Source organism: Cicer arietinum, chromosome 1 (assembly GCF_000331145.2).
Source record: "Cicer arietinum cultivar CDC Frontier isolate Library 1 chromosome 1, Cicar.CDCFrontier_v2.0, whole genome shotgun sequence".
Taxonomy (NCBI): Eukaryota; Viridiplantae; Streptophyta; class Magnoliopsida; order Fabales; family Fabaceae; genus Cicer; species Cicer arietinum.
In genome coordinates, this window is record NC_021160.2 from 37,759,945 (window position 1) to 37,779,259 (window position 19,315).

The 19,315-nt window shown below is 29.1% G+C and overlaps 1 protein-coding gene and 1 long non-coding RNA gene across 2 annotated transcripts; both read right to left on the reverse strand.

The window, feature by feature from the left end:
- Window positions 1–4,274: 4,274 nt before the first annotated feature.
- LOC101489676 (AAA-ATPase At4g25835-like) lies at window positions 4,275–6,269 on the reverse strand. Its single transcript, XM_012711899.3, has one exon. It carries the CDS (start codon window positions 5,962–5,964, stop codon window positions 4,399–4,401), a length of 1,566 nt encoding a protein of 521 aa, XP_012567353.1. The 5' UTR covers window positions 5,965–6,269; the 3' UTR covers window positions 4,275–4,398.
- Window positions 6,270–17,743: 11,474 nt separating this feature from the next.
- On the reverse strand, window positions 17,744–18,972 carry LOC101489998 (uncharacterized). The gene is made up of 4 exons (XR_189363.4): window positions 18,871–18,972; window positions 18,670–18,783; window positions 18,099–18,212; window positions 17,744–18,019 (listed from the first exon to the last, which is right to left on the reverse strand). It is a non-coding gene; the product is annotated as an uncharacterized lncRNA (long non-coding RNA).
- Window positions 18,973–19,315: the final 343 nt, after the last annotated feature.

A 19,315-nucleotide genomic window follows, 5' to 3' on the forward strand; every position in this document is an offset into this window, starting at 1 on the left:
TATAGTAATAATAATAATAATAATAATAATAACAATAATAATAATAATAATAATAATAATAATAATAATAATAATAATAATAATAATAATAATAATAATAATAATAATATTTTGTTGGAGGCTATTTTTGTCTTTCGGAAATAATTTTTTTTTTTTAAGACTGAAGGCACGGGCCTTCGTCTAGCCTATAGTGGTGTTCCATCGTCTACCGCCATAGGAATTTGCTGGAGTTAAGTAACCTACCACCGTTGATATATTTTAAAAAAAGAAGTTTTTAAATAATACAAAAATCACTTTTCTAAATTAATAAATAAATTTATTTTAGAATTACTAACTTTTATAATAACATAAAAGAAAAAGTTTATTAAGTAATAAAAAATAATGTTTTTCACTAAACAACTGTTTTTAAAATAATGAGTAAAATTATTTTTAGAAATAATAATAACAGATATTATAACTATACATACATAATTTATAAAAATGCTCAAAAGAAATTATTAAATGGATTTGATTGATATCCATGCATCCATTTAATGGGTTGAATTATATTTCTAGTTTAATGGATGAATTAGATATTTTTTAACTTAGTTTTAGTGGATTTTAATAGATTATTTTGATCTACTCATTATTATCCAAATCCTTCTAATCTATTTTAACATGGGTATTATCTAGACTATAGGTTTTTGTATTTTAGGATTATGTGACACATTGTTTTACTTTTATACGCGGTTAGTATGTTCATTGGCCATAGCTAAAACCTCTTTATTGTATAAAAAAACATGTGAATCTAGAAGAGGCTGCGTATTTCTAAAACCATATAATAATGTAACATGAAACAAACATGTGATACCAAGGTGTCTTGATCACTTTATAAAAGTTGTACTTTAGTGAGTAAGGATGACTATGTCAACGAAGATTGGTAAGGATTGAACCATCTCTTATAAGCTGTGAGTTCAATTTTCGTTATTGATGTGAAGACATCTTTAGTAGTGATATATAAATATCTATATCAATGTTGTTTGAGTTTTGAGATTTGTTCTAGTCTTGATGAGTCTCTTAAACTCAATTCATTTAACTTTTTTCAATAAAAAAATAAAGTGCTATTACATCATTTAATAAGTTGGATGAATTATATATTTTTTCATTATATTAATATTTTAGAATTTAAATATGTTTTTAATCTTTATAAATTTTAAATATATCTTGTTTCACTATTTTTAATTTGTAGGGACTAATTATTTTTCAAACGGTTTTAATATCTGGTGAAACATAAAATGTTTAATTGTCTTCTAACTTTTAAATTTTGAATAATATTTACAAGCATGTTTAGAATATTTAAAAAAAATTCATCTACAAAAATTTATAATTTTTGAACTTTAGACGAGTTAAATATGAGTTGTTAAACACAAAAAATTCAATATAAAAGTAACAAAAATATGTATAAAAAAATTCACCGATGTGTTGATTTGAACCATTGATGAGACGGTCAATTAGTTTACCAGAATTGTCGGACGCATAGTCATCAGAGTGAGCTTGTAATCAGATTTAGCTAAGGGGCGTTTAATAGAGTCAAACACAACTTCAACAGATTATTCAAAGTCATTGTGAACTTGTTGAGTAGATTATCTTTCTTTTTTCATCAAATGAACTAACTTGTACTAGAACATTGACATTATCAAAGGCTTCATTCGAGTTTTCTTCTTTTCATCTTTGAGTTGGAGGATCAACACGGGTCTTTACTCAGAGGCAGATAGTCATTGTAGCTTTCTTTTCTTTTGTGATCAGAAGGTCAATTATTGACTTGTATTTCATTTATCTTTAATGATTTGACTCAGATTATAGATTATCATATGCTTGTTGCAATATTTCGTATTGTTATATTATGACTTACTCTATTAGTAAACATAATTACTTGTTTATTAGTAGATAATATTCTTTGTGTTAAAAACACTTATATTATTATCTCTAATTTACTCATAATTTATGCTACCTTAAAATAGATAGCCATTAACATAAGTAATTAACTTCTAACTTAATCTACACACTTAACAAATACAACTAGGGGATAATTGTTCTTTATTTGTTTGTTTTGTTATCATCAAAATATCAACTATAGGACTATAGCTAAAACCATTTTTTCACCAACAGAGATGTTGACTTCTTCATGGTTCTCGGCTAAATGATTGACTTGGAAGTTGATTTTTTATTAGAGCGTTGACTTAATATGTTGACCCGACAATCAATTGGTTTGCCAAATTTATTAAACATAAAATAATTAAAGTTAGTTTGTATAATCAAATTCATTAGACGCGCACTGTCAGATTAAAGTCAAACACAACTTTAACAAATTATTCCAGCATTGCCTTTTCTTTATTTATCTTCTTGATTTGTTGTTGCACATATGTCAAAAATGAGTTAATAAAAACGTAGCGTAGGACAACAACTCAAGTCGTCTCGCATAGATTTCTAACTCAATTAACTGAATTAAGAGTCAATAAAAAAGGGGGTTCTGAATTTAGTTTTAGACAAATTGACTAAATAACTAGTTCGAGTATTTCAGACGTATCACATATTTTTAAATGGTTCAATTTCTAACTAGGATTCTATTCATGTTTGACTATAGAATTAATCAAATAAGCGTAAATCAACCTTATGTGAATTTTGTTTCTTTTACTAGATTAAACATCACAATAAATGATAGATTATAGTTAAGGATCAAACTCGTAAAAATTACAATTGATTTAGGAACCGAATTATGTCAAACCAAATTTATCAACTCTATTGAGATTCGAATTAATAAGCATTCAAAATAACAATATAATCGATGAAAGGCCATATTATGAAACTCGACTTAAGGACCGGTCCAAGATACTTAGCTTTGTGCAAGCCAAATTATGAGAACCCATTGTTCGAGAAGTGAGTTTATCGATACTAGATGAATAGTATATATATTATATACACACACACCTTATGTTGTGTGTTTGATTGTATTGTTCTATCTTTTTACCTATATAGTTTGAACTCCATTCTCACCCATGCAACATCTATAGTTGATAGTAAATAATAACATAAAGTGCGTGCGTGTGTGCATTCCTCAAAGTTTCAGTTGTAATTGTAAAGATCGCTCTCAGAGTTTATGTCATTATATTGTTCGCTTTCTAGCTTTCATTTCTTATTTTAGCTTTGTTGAAGTCCTATTTTGTGTTGTTGTTGAGGCTTGAAAGGTTAATGCAAACAAGGAGTATTGGAGCATGTAGCAACCACATATTGTAAATATTTGGTTCTTTTATTTATTTAACGTTTGTATCTTACTGTTAAAAGTTGAAATAGAGCAAAGTAATAGTTACATGTTTCTATTTTATTTTGATTAAAATAAATTAATATAGACTCCGCTTTAATCTGTTACTATTATAACTTTATCTATATTTCTAATTTTTATTGTACCTAATTTTATTCTACTTTCTATTATTTAAAATATATTATTATTCTAAGTTCTATTATGCAAAACAGTTTGTTTGTTAATAATTATTTTTTATTTATTCTTTTCTTTAAATAAGTTCATGTGTTTTGGTATGTATATCATAACTTATGTATTAATTGTTTTCCATGTGTAGAAGTAAGAAACTTTATGGTGATATACTATTATTATAGTCTTATTGTGCAACGATCTTCATTGCATTGTCCCGTTGGATGTTTATGCGAAATTAAATTTATGTTGATGTAGTATTGTAGTAATTTATATTTGTTTGATTATGTTGATTGTAGTGTGATATTTGCTACCAACAAATTTGCTAGTAAATTTTGAAGGCAAAATCCTTTAATAATTGGACTTCATTTTTGTTAGATGAAGAATATAAAATAATGAAGTATACATAAAATTGAGAAATTAGCATGGTCACCAAACAAATTGAAAAATTGTCATTTAGTCTCTCAAACCCAAATAAAATGAATATAATGGCCCAACAAATTTATTTGATCCAAGACTTCTATCTAAAAATTTGTGGAAAAAAGATAATTGGACCAAAACAAAAGACTCATTTAACTTGCATAAGTCGGACCAACCAACCCATGCAAACTGAGGGCCCGTTACCAGCACAAACCGATCTTTGCATGGGCAAAATTGGATTTGCATATATCGGCCAGGTGGTGCCCGTTGTCCACCTCTTGAGATAGTTTTGTCATAAAAAAATGAATGGACCATCATTGGAGAATAGTTAATTACCTGTATTCCTCTGAACTACAAATATGGTTGGTGTCAACATGTGTTACAAATCAACGCACAAAAAAGCAGAGGAATCAAATCATACACTAATATGCTTTACAAAATAATAATACTAGTAAAACATTAAACCCATAAGTCATAACCCAATTACATTGAATATCCCTCTAAAAAACACATCACCTACCAGAATCAGATTTGGTCAACGACCTCAACCTCACAAAAAACTTAACCTTCTTATCTAGATTATTCGACCCGTGTTGCTGCTCCTTTCTCTTTTTCCCACTCAAAGAGTCCCAATTCTCTGGCGACCCCATCAAAAGCACACTCTCAGGTGACCTCGCTCCGACCACTCCAATCTCCTCATTATCCGTCTGGTCACCAGCAACAGCTACAACAGCAAGCATCTTACCTTGCATGACAGACAACAACTCCCTCATTGCCACATCAACGTTCCTCCTATTCCTCAATAAAATCTCCCCCACATGCGCTGGTGTAAGGGACCCACCCGAACGAATGCACCCTTCAACTGCCTCAAACATCACGTGCGACTCCACCCCAAGGTAGTTCTTCGCCAATTCCCTGAACGCATGCACCCCACACGTGCTTAAACTCACGTGCACGTCCATGCGCCCACACCGAACCAACGCCGGATCAACACTATCTCTATGGTTAGTTGTAAAAACCACCAACCTCTCTTCTCCACAACACGACCATAACCCGTCCGTGAAATTAAGGAGCCCCGAAAGCGTGACCCGACTATTTTCATCACAACCCGAACCCGCAAACGACGTCGTTTTATGTTTCTTCGATTTAGACGATAATTTCGTAGCATTTTTCTTCGTCGTTCTATCTGCAGTTAAATCCACGGAACAATCAATGTCTTCAATAACAATAATGGAACGGTTCGTCGTTTGGATCAAAAGTGAACGAAGTTCTGAGTTATCAGAAACTTTAGTAAGTTCCAAGTCGTAAACATCATAGCAAAGAAAATTCGCCATTGCAGCAATGAGGCTTGATTTACCCGACCCTGGAGGACCATGGAGCAAGTATCCACGTTTCCAAGCCCGCCCGACCCGGTGGTAAAACTCTTTTCCAGAAGCAAAAGCAGTTAAATCGTCTTTAATTTGTTTCTTCAAATCAGGTTCCAATGCTAATGTTTCGAAAGTGGAAGGGTGGCGAAATGGAACCGAAACCCAACCCGGTTCAAACGAACCAGCTCCGTTATTGTTTGTGAAGAGTCTCCGTTCGCGTGAAACACGCTCGAACTCCTCGGCGCGTGAAGTAATATGAGAGAGATAAGAAGAGAGAAGCGCGTGACGGTGACGCTTCGGGAGACGGAGAGTGAAGCTCCGCTTTTCTTCAAGTGAATCCTGCACCGCGTCGACGTGGTGTGTCCATGAAAGGCGGTGGTTGTTGAAGGTGTCATGGACGGTGTGGTTAGGAGCCACCGCAAAGGAAATGCGGTTGGAGGAGGGAGAGCGTGAAAGCGTGAGGCGACGGCATGCGGCGGCGGGGGAGTGGTTGACGGAGTTGAGGTAAAGGTGAACGTGACGGTAGAGATCGTTGAGTTCAACTCCGCAGTAACCGTTGAACTCAGGAATTTCGAAATAAGAATATGGAGAAAGCAAATCTTGGAGAGATTCGTATAGTGAATGAAGCACAGAGAGAAGCTGTGATGGAAGCACGTTTTGGAGCACTGTGAGTAACCCTAACAATGACCACATTTGTGGTAATATCTCCATTTTTCTTTTTTTGCTTGAAAATTTCTGTGTTGTTAGTTGTGAATATTAGAATAGATTGTGAATTGTTTCTTTTTGGTTTTGTTTATATATATATACGTTGCATAAAAGAAGGAACAAGGTCTGGTAAAGGTTACTGTTTTGTGTTGGTTTGTGTATGAAAAAGAAGGGTTAAATAAACATTGTATTGTAGAGGAGGATAAAGTTAAAGGTAAAGATGATTAAGTCGACAACTTTGCTTTTTTGCTTTTGCTTTGTTCGTTTGTAGATGTGGTTGATTTTGTTTGTTCATGGAATTAAGCTCATCTATGAAGTGTGTGTTTATACTTAACACATGCATTGCCTTAGTACAGAATCTCAGAAAATGTAAATTTATGTTTGCCAAAGGTTCTTTCTTCCATTTTGTTTAGTTTGTGTTTGTTTATGTGATGACAAAAATTGGTTTTGAATGAATTGATTTTGTTGAACGTGAAGTGATTTATGTTTGGATACATTCACGTGGAAGTGAGTTGAACAATATTGGGTGTACAAATCACGTTTGCAGTCAAAAGTTACATATCCTAGCTTCAAACTATAATCAATTGTGGAGGCAAAATCAATTTTATTTTATTTTATTTTATTTTGATCGACAAATGTTAGTAGTTAGTAATTAGTTAGGGATAATTTGTTTGCATTAGGGGTTTAACTTGAATCTTTTTCATGACACTACATTAGCGTCCCGATCCAACCATTAGGCTACACTTTTAGGGACAAAATCAATTATATTTGATAACATCCAAACATGTTATGCCTCTAGAATCAGTTTTGATCTTCAGTGTAATGTAACCAAAATCAATTACATGAAGCATGCATTTCTTTGTGTTTGGCTCATAAACCAAAATCAATGAAAAATGCCTGTTTTTGCTAATGGTTCAATTTCAACCTTCGTCAACTATTGTTTTTACCATCTTTTTCTGGATTGTTTTCTTCACATTGTATGTTATGTGGTGCACTTACTTGTTTTGGTTTGCATTGAGCTTTAGGATATTCGTAGCAACGCATCCTTTGATAGGAACCTGCTTCTATCATCCTCTAACACACTCACTCATATTTGATTGAAGTTCAAATGAGTCTTACTAAATTGAATAAGTCTAAGGGGGTGGAAGCCCCTACAGAATTTCCAAATTTCGTTAGTCCCTTATATTAAATAATCTGATAGTATTTTTTTTTCCCAATTTAACAATAATTTTAAAGGTTCAATATTTATCTTGATGTGACATGAGACTATTTGTCTTATATTGGCTTAGATGGATGTTTCTTAAAGAGATATTTTGGTTAAGGGGATTAAATTGTTATTTTACAAATTTGCCCACTGCCATGGTGAGTTTAGGAGTGTCTCACCATGAATTTTAGAAGCTACAATTAAGGGGATTAAATTGTTATTTTACAAATTTGCCCACCGCCACTGTGAGTTTAGGAGTGTCTCACAGTGAATTTTAGAAGCTACAATGTGTAGCTTTTGGCCCACCGTGATTTTTATGTTTTCCAAACACTATAAATTACTTACAATTTCAAAGACCCAAATACTACTTTAATCAATTTGTTTTAGTTGGCCCCTCTGTGATGCAAGTCTGCCTTCACACCTATGTCGATCCCACACAAATTTGACGAGATTGGTATGAATTTCAATTAATAGAAGATAATGTGTTGAGAAGAGTGTATTATTATACTATTATTCAGTCTAGTTTTACAAGCATCTTGGTTTTGTGAGTTGTAACTAATGCCTACAATAAGGCCATAAGTTCACAATTCACACGTGGTAACTAGCTTTAGTTAAAGTTCATCAAGGGATAATAGCAGCATCTATGCCAACACATGGTGAAAGTGTATGATATGGTGGGCATGCAGGGGATCTTGTGGAGTGGAAACTGCTTTTGTACTTTCTTGACAAATCACACTTTATCCTTTACCTTCTTTGTTCTTGTAATTTGTGCATTCAGAAGTCAGTGAATGTTCTTTTGTATTATTACAACACATCAGTCACTCATCATATGAGTATCGAGTAGGAGATGATAATGAGGGGGGTGATGATTATGTACTCTTGATTATTTTCATGTTTTACTGCACCATATCAGTTCAAATTGTTATGGATGAACCCATTAAGTACCTAGTGTATGTTTGGTTCCAATTTTAGAGCAAGCAAAATTGAATCTAGAGGTCTAAAATTGATTTTGAGATGTTTGGTTATTCTCGAGTAGAGATTTTACCTCTAGAGTTGATTATGCATGTGTTTGGTTTTGAGTTTGAGGTTTCAAACTCACGTACATTATTCAATTTGTCGTGATTTCAGAGAAGCTATTAAACTAAGCTTATATATGAGTGTGGAAAAGTCACCATGATTTTAAGCAAATGTGAAAAGTTGAACGTGTAACCCAACATGTTATCTGACTTGAAGTTAGAATTTATAGTTTTTACCTCTAAAATTGATTTTATTTTTGAGCCTTAGATTTATCATTCAACTCACTTTCACATCAATGTATTCTAATATAAATCGATTTATCTTCAACTCAGATTTAACTAAAATCAATTTTACAGAATTAATTCATTCAAAATTAATTTTTGTCTCCACAAAACCAAACATCTAGTCAATTATTTTTTATTTTTGCATCTTTTCATTATTTTCTTATCTTTCTTTGTACTTTTGGGACTATGGCATATGGCAATAATGAGGTTAGATTTCAATGAACAAGTATGTAAATTGACAGTATTCTATTCAAAAACAATATGCCCAAATGCAAACTTTGTTGATGATTTGGTTTGGCAATTCTATATATGCATCGAACTTTTTCAATTCATTATTTTATGCTTTTACCTATTGGTATGCTTAGCGGTGAGATTGTGATATATAGATCTTAAAGTAATGCAAATGCATGGGGGTATTCTTTCTTGTGCATTACATTTCTTTTATATCTTTATTACATGCTTGTGCTTTTGAAACAAAGTTTAATTTATGCTTCTTTACAAAAATTTGTCTAAATCTTCTTTTTACTAAAGCAAAACAATTTGCACCATCAGATTTATAATCCTGTGGTGTTGGGCTATTATTCCTATCTAATCTTTGTTACCCCTTCAATGGTTTTAGGTATCCACTCATAAAAATGGTTGATATTTTGAGAAAGGGAACATGTAAAGAGAAAATAAAAGGGGTGAGAAAAAGAAAAAGAGGCATGTGTATGGGCATTAAAAGCCACGAATATGTAAGATAGGCAAAAAATTCAGTGTAGGTCAGCCTTGAGAGAAAGCTATGCTTAAATGGGGGTATCAAGAATAAAGCCAAACAAAGTGTTCTAGTGGAATGTCAATGATCAAAGGGATCATATTCCATCTATGCATTATGGTTCATTGCAAGATCGATTCATTAAGAGAACAGATAACAGATTAGAGTATTAAGCAGAGCAGTGTTATCTGTAGCAGAAGTTCTAAATCAAGCTGCACTTATTATGTACTAGATTGAGAGATTGCATTTCACCTATGCTGTATAAGCTTAGTTGATTATATGGTGTCCAACTATTTGAGTGTAATGTAATTATTATTTTGTATTAATATTAATTTGTTAATTAAAGTGTAGGTCAGCATTGAGCGAATGCTCTGCTTTTTAATTGGGGTATCCGAATAAAGTCTAAAGTTGATTCTCCCCGAATGTCAATAATTAAATGGAACATAAGAGAAAACCAAATTGCTCCCATGAAAAAGTAGGGGTCGGACATCATTTGAAGATTTGGAAATATGCAAAAATAGCATTTTGAAATTGAAGGATGTTGGATAATATAGTCCTTCTATTAGTTTGTTTTGTTAATGAATGTCAATGGCTTATGTGACAAACTCAAATGTTACCCAACTTATTGTCAAGTAAGAGATAAGCTAATTCTTCTGATTTTAGAATACAAGCGATTAATTTGCCCGATTTAAAAAAAAATTGAAGTTCATTTTTTGATGAAAAAATTTGAAACTCTACCATCATTTCACGTGTAATATGTCTATCTATATAATTCATTCTTATTTTTCTTTCATGATTTCATATCTTCTTTTAAGAACTTTCATTTATATAATCCATTATTCTTCAACTTTTATGCTGTTCAAATCGTAGAAAATAAAAAAAAATCAAAACCACTTACTTTTCTCCCTCTATGGGTGAAAGTTGGAATTTGGTGATGCTCAAATGTTATTTTGAGAGAAATATTGTTAGAGGTGCTGCAACTAAAAAGAACTTTGGAAGAAAAAAATTTCACGTCTTTTTTTCAATTTCTCTAATTTTTTCCGAGTAATATGTATATTTGCAACTTCTTTATATGAGTTGATGAGGCTAATGAACTTAGTTTGCTTAATGGGGAAATAAACCAAGACGTGTGAAAAACAAAGTATTAAAAAAAATCCTCAACTAAGGACGATGGAGCTAATGATTTTTGAAAAGCAAAAATGATGGATAAATTAGTCTCATTATCTAAGGACCATAGAAATGAAGACACGTTGAATGCAAGTTTGATGGAAAAATTGAGTCATTAGTGAATGAAATTAAAATATATAAGTATATTTTGGCAATAATGTTTTTATTTTATATTTTGAGTCATTGTTACGGGAGGCATTAGTTTGCATGTGTTTATGTAGCATTGTTGCTGAGAAATATATATTATTCAATTTGACATCTTGAATTTATAACTTATAAGTAAATAGGTCACCAAATAAATTAGCCCTTGAAACGTTCTTTTCCAAAATAATCTAAATACCAAAATGCATTAATCAAACTCATTTAACTCTAAATAAATTCAATTAATAAATGATAAGTATCAATTACATCATAAAAAATATACCATAACATCCTTCAAATATGTGTCAAGTACATCATCTAAATGATAACAAAAGACAAATTAATAAGTAATAAATGCCAATTGCATCATTCAAAATATAGAAAACATCAACAAAACAAAAAAAATATGATTTAAAATGTTTCATTTTTCAACTGCTTCATTCTTCAAATGTTCAATCATATGTTTACTACCTTAAATTTGGAGGTCACGTCCTTGAATTAGGAATGAAATACATTAAATCTAATTTATTTGTTCATGAATTAGAAATAGAAAATGACACTTCGATGGCCGCTTGCCCAAGAGCTAGTCATGTCAAGGATGGTGGTGCCCTAATGGTTGGAGGTGGTAGTGTATTTATGAGTGGTGGTGTAGGTCTTCTGATGGATGGTGGTACATTCATGAACGGTGGTATAGGTCCTTTAATGGGCGGTGACCTTATGCAAAATCCATCAGAGTATATAACTGGTCTTCTAAGTCCATATGGTTTAACCTGCAAATATAAGAATACATATACAAACCAGTCTCTAAAATTGCTCACTTACTAGCAATTTGGTCCCTACAGTCATATTAAAAATTGCAATAATGTGCTTGTGTTATCATTCCTTATTTATAGTTTTTGATGCATCTTTTTGGACATATACCTCTTAGGACAACACTTGATCTTCATGAAAGGGTCCAAATTGTGAATGGTATTTTCGTTTGTCTTTATCCCCGTTGTGCCTTAGTTTGAGAGAGAAAATTAGATAAATTGAATTAATTAGTGAACAAGCTTTGACATAAAAGTAGAAAAAAAAATGGAAGAGAAAATTGGGAAAATAAAAATGAAGAAATTGCCTTTAGCAAATGAAAGCAATATCTTCCAAAGTTGTTTTTAGTTGCAGCAACTCTAACAACTTTTTTTACACAATGACATTCAAGAATGACTGGGTTCAAACTTTCACCTATAGAAGAAGAAGAATAAGTAGTTTTTGATCTTCATGAAAGGGTCCAAATTGTGAATGGTATTTTCGTTTGTCTTTATCCCCGTTGTGCCTTAGTTTGAGAGAGAAAATTAGATAAATTGAATTAATTAGTGAACAAGCTTTGACATAAAAGTAGAAAAAAAAAATGGAAGAGAAAATTGGGAAAATGAAGAAATTGCCTTTAGCAAATGAAAGCAATATCTTCCAAAGTTGTTTTTAGTTGCAGCAACTCTAACAACTTTTTTTACACAATGGCATTCAAGAATGACTGGGGTTCAAACTTTCACCTATGGAAGAAGAAGAGTAAGTAGTTTTTGATTCTTTCATTTTCTACGATTTGAAAACCATGAAATAGGAAGAATAATGAATTATATACATGAAAGTTTTTGGAAAAAGAACACGAATAAAATATATAGATGAATATGTTACCACTGCAATGATGACAAAGTTTCAATTATTTTTTGAAGTTGAGTTTCAATTTCGTTTTTTAAATCAGACAAATTATTCCCTCGTATTTCAAAAATCGAACAAATTAGTCTCTCTCTTATTTAGTAATTAGTTGGCTAAAGCAATTAACGTCCTAATTTTAAAGGATAAATGTCTAATTATATAATTTCAAAGGACAATTTAATGATACACTCGAAACATATTCCATTATTCATCAAGAAAATTGCCCAGAACTATTGAGTCATACATGTGATCAAGCCATGATTTAAATTGCAATTCTAGTTATGTGCATATTTTGTATTACGGAAAAATGTTGACAAAAGCGGTCGGTGTGCCTTAAAATGTTGTTGTGATGTTATTGTGCTGATTATAATTATAATAGTTTAAAGAGATAAATAAGCTATACATTAAATATAGTTCATCGTTCTTAAAAAATTAATATGTAGTTCATCGTTCGTTAAAAAATTAATATGTAGTTCATCGTTCGTTAAAAAATTTTAAATTTTTTCAAGGAAATTATAAAAAATGTCCTACATATTACAAAAAAATTATTCCAGAAATACACAATAGTTAAATTAAAATAAGAGAACAATAATAAAATAAAATAAATTTTAAAGGATTAGAGATTGATAAATTTGTTTTATAAAAACTAAAACTAAAATGATAAAATTTAATAGAAACTAAAAATTTATTTATGCCTCGTATTAATTATCTACTATTCATGGATATTTTGCCAACTCATAAAATATGGCCTTTTATATAATTTTACTTCAACTTTCAATTTCCTTCTAGCTCTCTATGCTACACTAACAATTAAACTTGTTTTTCCATCGTTTTCAATTAGGCTAAATTACATCCGCGGTCCCTTAACTTAATTTCAGATAACATTTTAGTCTTTTATATTTTTTTTTTCGAGTTGGTCCTTTATTTTAATTTTAAGTGAAAATTTGTTATTTTATGTTTTAAAATGTCAACAATGTTGTCCTTTTTTTACAAAAATTTAAAAAAATCATCAAATTTTTCAAAAAAAACCTATAAAATTAATTATCATCTTCAATAAAATACAAATTTAATCAAATTCATAACTTAAATCTTGAAATAAACTCATATTTTCATTCTTTATTTGATGTTCTTGGAGATGAAAATATGACTGTATTTGAATAAATTGAGTTATGGATTTGGTTGAAAATTTTGATGATTTTTTTTAAATTTTTGTATAAAAAAAGATAACAATGTTGAAATTTAAAAACATAAAATATCAAATCTATTATATATATTTAAAACAGACCCTTGAATGCCACCTCATATCCGAATGCCACTTATACAAATATTTTCCACATCAATCAAAAAGCTGATGTGGACATCTCCTCCTTTCTCTCCTCTCAATCATCTCTCTCAATGCCTAATCTCCTTCAATCCTCCTCTCAATCCCTAATTTCTTTAAGGACTAATCTCCAACTCTTTAATCTTTTTAATCCATATTTCTCTTCTTCCTTCCACAATTTCTTTAATACTTCCAAAATCTATTTGATAATATTATTTTATAATAAATTTATAAATTATAAAATTATTTTACAATTATTTATAATAAATTTATAATTTATAAATTATTTTACAATTTGATAATAATTTATAATTTATATTATTATCAAATTAATTTATAAGTTATTTTATAATAAATTTATAAATTATTTTATAATATTATAATTTATATTATTAATCATTAAATTCAATGGAAAAAAACCACCTAATCACTCATAAATATCGACATAAAATATATATTATATTATTCCACTTATGGTGAGTAATAATTTTATACGTTAAAAATTCAATTACTCATTAATTTCAATTCATCTATAATTTCTTTCAATTTATGTCAATCCATCTTTAGTAATATTTTATACAATAAAAATATATATTCTATTTGACAAAAAATACACAAATTTATAAAAAATAATAATAAAATAAGAATATATAAAAAATTATTAAAAAAGTTACTTCCAATTATTAAAATACACAAATTTATTTAAAATTATAATAAATGAATATATTAAAAAATATAATGAACAAAAGTTTACTATATATATATGTGTTTTGAAAAAATATGTTAATACTAAATTTTTATCAACTAAATTATATATTTATAATTGAATGCTATTTTTTATTTTAATTTTCCTTATTATAATGATAATTTGAATGTTAAAAAATAAATGAAAATTTAAGTATTGCATAAAATTAAATTATTTTTTAATAAAATTTATTTTTAGTACATATCAACATAACTATAATTCAATTGCACAAATAATTAGTTAAAACTTTTAAATACCTAAAATTGATTTAAAGTATACGTAAATCTTTAATAAAATTAATTTCAAACTCTTGATGAAATATATTCAATAATTTTTTTTTTTACAACAACTTCTCATGCTCGCAACTAAAAAATCATACTAATAAAACAAATAAATTTAGACTAAGCTACAATATAATTCAACATTAACATTTGTTTAAAATAAAAAATGTTAAATCGTCAATCATATTTTTAAATTTTTATATCTTATTTTTTGGTATATATTTTACATTTTATTTCATCAAATAAATACAAGTACCATTATATGTTGAAAAATAAATTGTTAATCAAAATACAATGAGTCAAACAATTATCCAGTATAATAAGTTATCATACGAATTTTACAAAATATTTTAAAAATTAAATTAGATGATTGTGATAAACATAATTTTCCCTCATTTTAGTTTTTCTAATCATATTCAATTATTACAAATCAATAAATTAATATTATAAGTTAACTATATTTATAATACATAAAATATTACTTATAAAACTTATAAATTTATTTGAAATTCAATTAAAGGACGTAATTTAGCATTTCAATTACTGCATCCTATTACATCGAATTTGTACGGTGCACCAAACAAAAGTTGGGCATTGCAACTTACACACTCAATCAACTGAATCAAGACACTCATCTTGCATCCATTTTTCCTCTCTCTTGAAAACCAGTTGGCAAACCCTTTTCTAAAACAAGTAGCCCCCTTTTTTTAGTTATTTTATTTATTTATTGATTTCTTTATTTTTTGTTTATTTTGAAGTGATATGCATAATATTTTTAGAGTAGTTTTTATTCTCATTTAAATAGTAGATGAAAAATCGAAAAAAAATCATAAAATTTGAAGAATAAAAATAGTTTTTATTCTCATAAATATTTATGCTCTAGTTTTTCTAAAACTTAAACTTTGTTGGGATATTTTAAAACAAATAGAGCACGCGTAAAGAAATAAAATGAAATAGAGCGGAAGATAATAGAACAACGATTTCATTCCATTGGTTAGATATCTTATGATTGAAGAAATAAATTTTTCATTCAATTAATTGAAAAGTGGATGAAATGAAATTAATTATAACTTTTTCAGTCCACTTTTACCCTTATTATTTCAAAAATACTATTAAATAGAATTAAAATATGTTTACCTTTTGTTAAAATGATTCAAACTTTATAACTCATAAAAATCTGATCTCCTTCTTTCTCTTGCTATTTTCACTCATTAATAACATGAAATATTCATAAACAATCAAAATTAGGCTAGGTATTATTATTGCAATACACAATAAGCACCCATCATAATTAGATATAAAGCCACAACCCAATATCTCCACCCAGAAATCAACAAACGAAGAACAATGAGCAAAATACATGTTGCAAAACATAGCTTCAAGTGAGCAATGAAATTAAAAATTATTAACTTTAATGTACAAAAGAGCTATGAATAATGCTCAAAAGTAAAACTTAACAATTTAGAAGTTGGTTAAAGGTACCACTCGTTGGAACAATTCGAGCAAGAAAATAAAAAAGAATTAGGAGAAATACCTAGGGCCATAAGCCCTAGCCAAGGCTGAAAAGTCATGGAAAAAGTCCCACTTTTGAGGGCCAATCAAAGGCCAGAAGGCCCTAGATATAAGGCTAGTTGAAATGTCTCAGGATTGTGCAAAAAATCCGGTTATGAGAATAATTGAATCTAAATTCATTTTAAATATTCGGTTAAAATAATATGGTTACAATTCAACTCATTTACTAACCGATTGGATATTCACTCATGTTTTATTTTTGGATTTGGATCTTATGCAAAAATCCTAAATCCTTTCTTGGAATCCTTATTCCTTTCTCGAAATTATAATTTACATATTATTTCAATTGAATTAGCAAGATGTTGTCTTTCTCTCATTAATCCAACAAAAAAAATTTGCTGCTTCTTCTCTGAATTTGACGATAACAATGAGATAGCCATTCTTGAACCTCAACTCTATTCTTCCATTTATCTCTTCCTTTTCTGCATTTTAATCATTTCCTAACTTAACATTGCTTCCTTTTTTTTCCCCCCTCCATTTGTACATGTATTAAGATTTGTATCATTCCTCCCGTACCACGAGTTTTTAGTAGAAACATCACCATTTTCATGAAGTAGAAAAATACGTTCAAGTTTGTTGGTAGTTTTGTCATCATAGTTTCATAATGCATCAAATTATTGAAATTATCAAGTTATATCAAGTTTTCCATATATAATGTCAAATTTCGAAATCAATTAAAAGCACGCAAATCAATTAAAAAATAACCAAATTTTAATTGGTTTTGAGAAAAATCTGATTTTAAAATTGGATTTGTCCAAACCGGTTGCATAACCAGAAACCGGATATTTAACCATAATCGATTTTAAATCAAAAAATGAATTTAGTTATAAATCTTAATCCATATAATGGTTTTAAAATGGGTATGGTTTGATTTTAAAAATAAAAAAAATCATGCACATCCTTGGTTATAGCTAGGGCTAAAACCCTCACAAATGCAAGTTCTTTTATTTTTTATTTTATAAAAAGTATCTGAACATTTGTTAAGGCCAAAACCCTCGAAAATGACCTAGGGCCAGAGCCCTCACTGCATATCTAGGGCTAAAGCCCTCAAAAAATTGATAGGAGATTGTAAATACCCAGGGTCAAGGCCTTCACTATCTGAAAGTGTTAGATGGACACCCACGGTTAGGGTTATGGCAAATAGAAGGTTTCAGACTCATACCTAGAACTTATGCGAAAGTATAAGAACCTGCCATTTAGGTTCTTGACTCAGCAAAAAAATTAAATTAGTTATCGAATCATCAAAATAGTTTCTAAAAGATACAACTTAGTATTAGTATTATATATAAATAATAAATTATTTTTGTTATTAAATCAATTATATAATAAATTATTTACTTAAAATTTAATATATATTTATTATTTATAAAAATAATTTATTATATATATATATATATAATTAATTATTTTTATTATTAAGTAAACTATATAAGAACTTTTTTTACTGTTATAATAAAATATTAATTAATATCTAAATAATAAAAAAAATATAATGCCACAATAAAAATAAAAATAAATATCCCCATAGTAATATCTATTCCCACCCTGACTCTGATTGTAAAAATTATTTAATATTTCACTAAATGATAAATTTTTCAAATCAACAAGATTCGGGAATTGGGACCAACCGAAGGAAGAATAAATTGTCTAGATATCAACATAGATGGCTGAATTGGAGCAATTTACGATGATTGCTCATGAAAAGATGTCGACAGATATGGCTAATTCAAATTAGGTCAATTATTACAGATGACATATATGGTCGAAAAATATCCTCCCGGTTGAAGCTAGGAAGGATATTGGTATGAGGTGGACAAATGAGGAGGTCGTAGTGGTTGCATCTGCCGCTCATAATTATAATGGTGAGATGGTAGCATCTTCTCCTGCTGATAATTATTTTGAGAAAAATAAGAAGATCGATTTTACATTTGTATAGAATTTTGAAAATTACGAAACTCATACCTTAATCGATTCTCAAACTCTTGCATTTGGTCTTCCTCCCTCTTCATAATAGTCTCAATAAGTCTTTGCATCGACTCCTCATGTTCCAATATTTCTCGCCATCTTTAATTTATACTGTCAATTTCAGCATGTATTGCATCATAGTATGAAGAATCAGTAATGTTGTCTACTGTGCTCCTTCTATTAGAATAATATAAAACAAAGAACAATAATAATTAAATAATTGTGTGCGCTTTTCCTATACTTTGGTTTTTATTTGCTTTATCATATATTTTTTTAAAATCATCTGATTTTCAATAGTACAATGCTTTCCAAATGTACTTTTCAACTCATTTGGAACATTTCATGTTGTTATGCATTTCTCATTGCAAATCATAGAGATAGATAACACATCTTTTATTAACGATGTTCATTGCATGTAGTTCATGCATAGTCATCTTCGTACACAAATTATGTTGAAAAAAGTGTTTCATTAAAATAAAATTAAAATTAAAATAAAAAAAAGTAAAATTAAAAATTAAATATTTGTTTAAGTATTACTTGCTTTAAAAGCATTAAAAAAAATAAATACCAGTCAATTATATTTTCTTGCTTTCTTACTTCACCCCAAGTTTTATAAGGTTTTTGATACTTCTGTTTCAACATAGTCGTGACAACAAATTTAAATTATTTGGAAGGAATAAACCTGTAAAAATATTATATTAAAATTAATTAAAAATTATGAGTAAAAAATTAATCATAAGAATTAACAAGTAATTAATTAAGTGTTTACCTGTGACAAACAAGTGGGATGACACTCTAAGCATGACGATCAACATAAACCACATCGAGATAAGAAAGATACATCTCATCTACCTCTTCAGATACATGTGGATGATATGTCAATTCAATTTCAGGTGTAGACGAAGAGTCTTAAGATGCATAACATTTCCCCTTAATATCGGATCGTATTTTTTATTCTTGAATGACAATGATGTAATAGTAATTTTCTTATTGAATAACAATTTATTTCTTAATTATATATTAATTTCTATTTATAGTTTTATTCTAAAGGGAAGGAGAAAAATGGAAGTAAAAAACAAACCTCTATCCCTGCTGGTTGTTGTTGTTGTGTAAAAAGTGTTGAGTTTTTTGAGAATGTGTAAAATTTTGTGGTAGAAAGAGAAACAAAATTGGTGCCATTTTATATATATAACATAGTATGAAAGAAGCATTTC

What these genes read in the sequence shown, in the direction of transcription:
- LOC101489676 (XM_012711899.3), bottom strand. Translation starts at nt 5,964, where the DNA reads ATGGAGATATTACCACAAATGTGGTCATTGTTAGGGTTACTCACAGTG.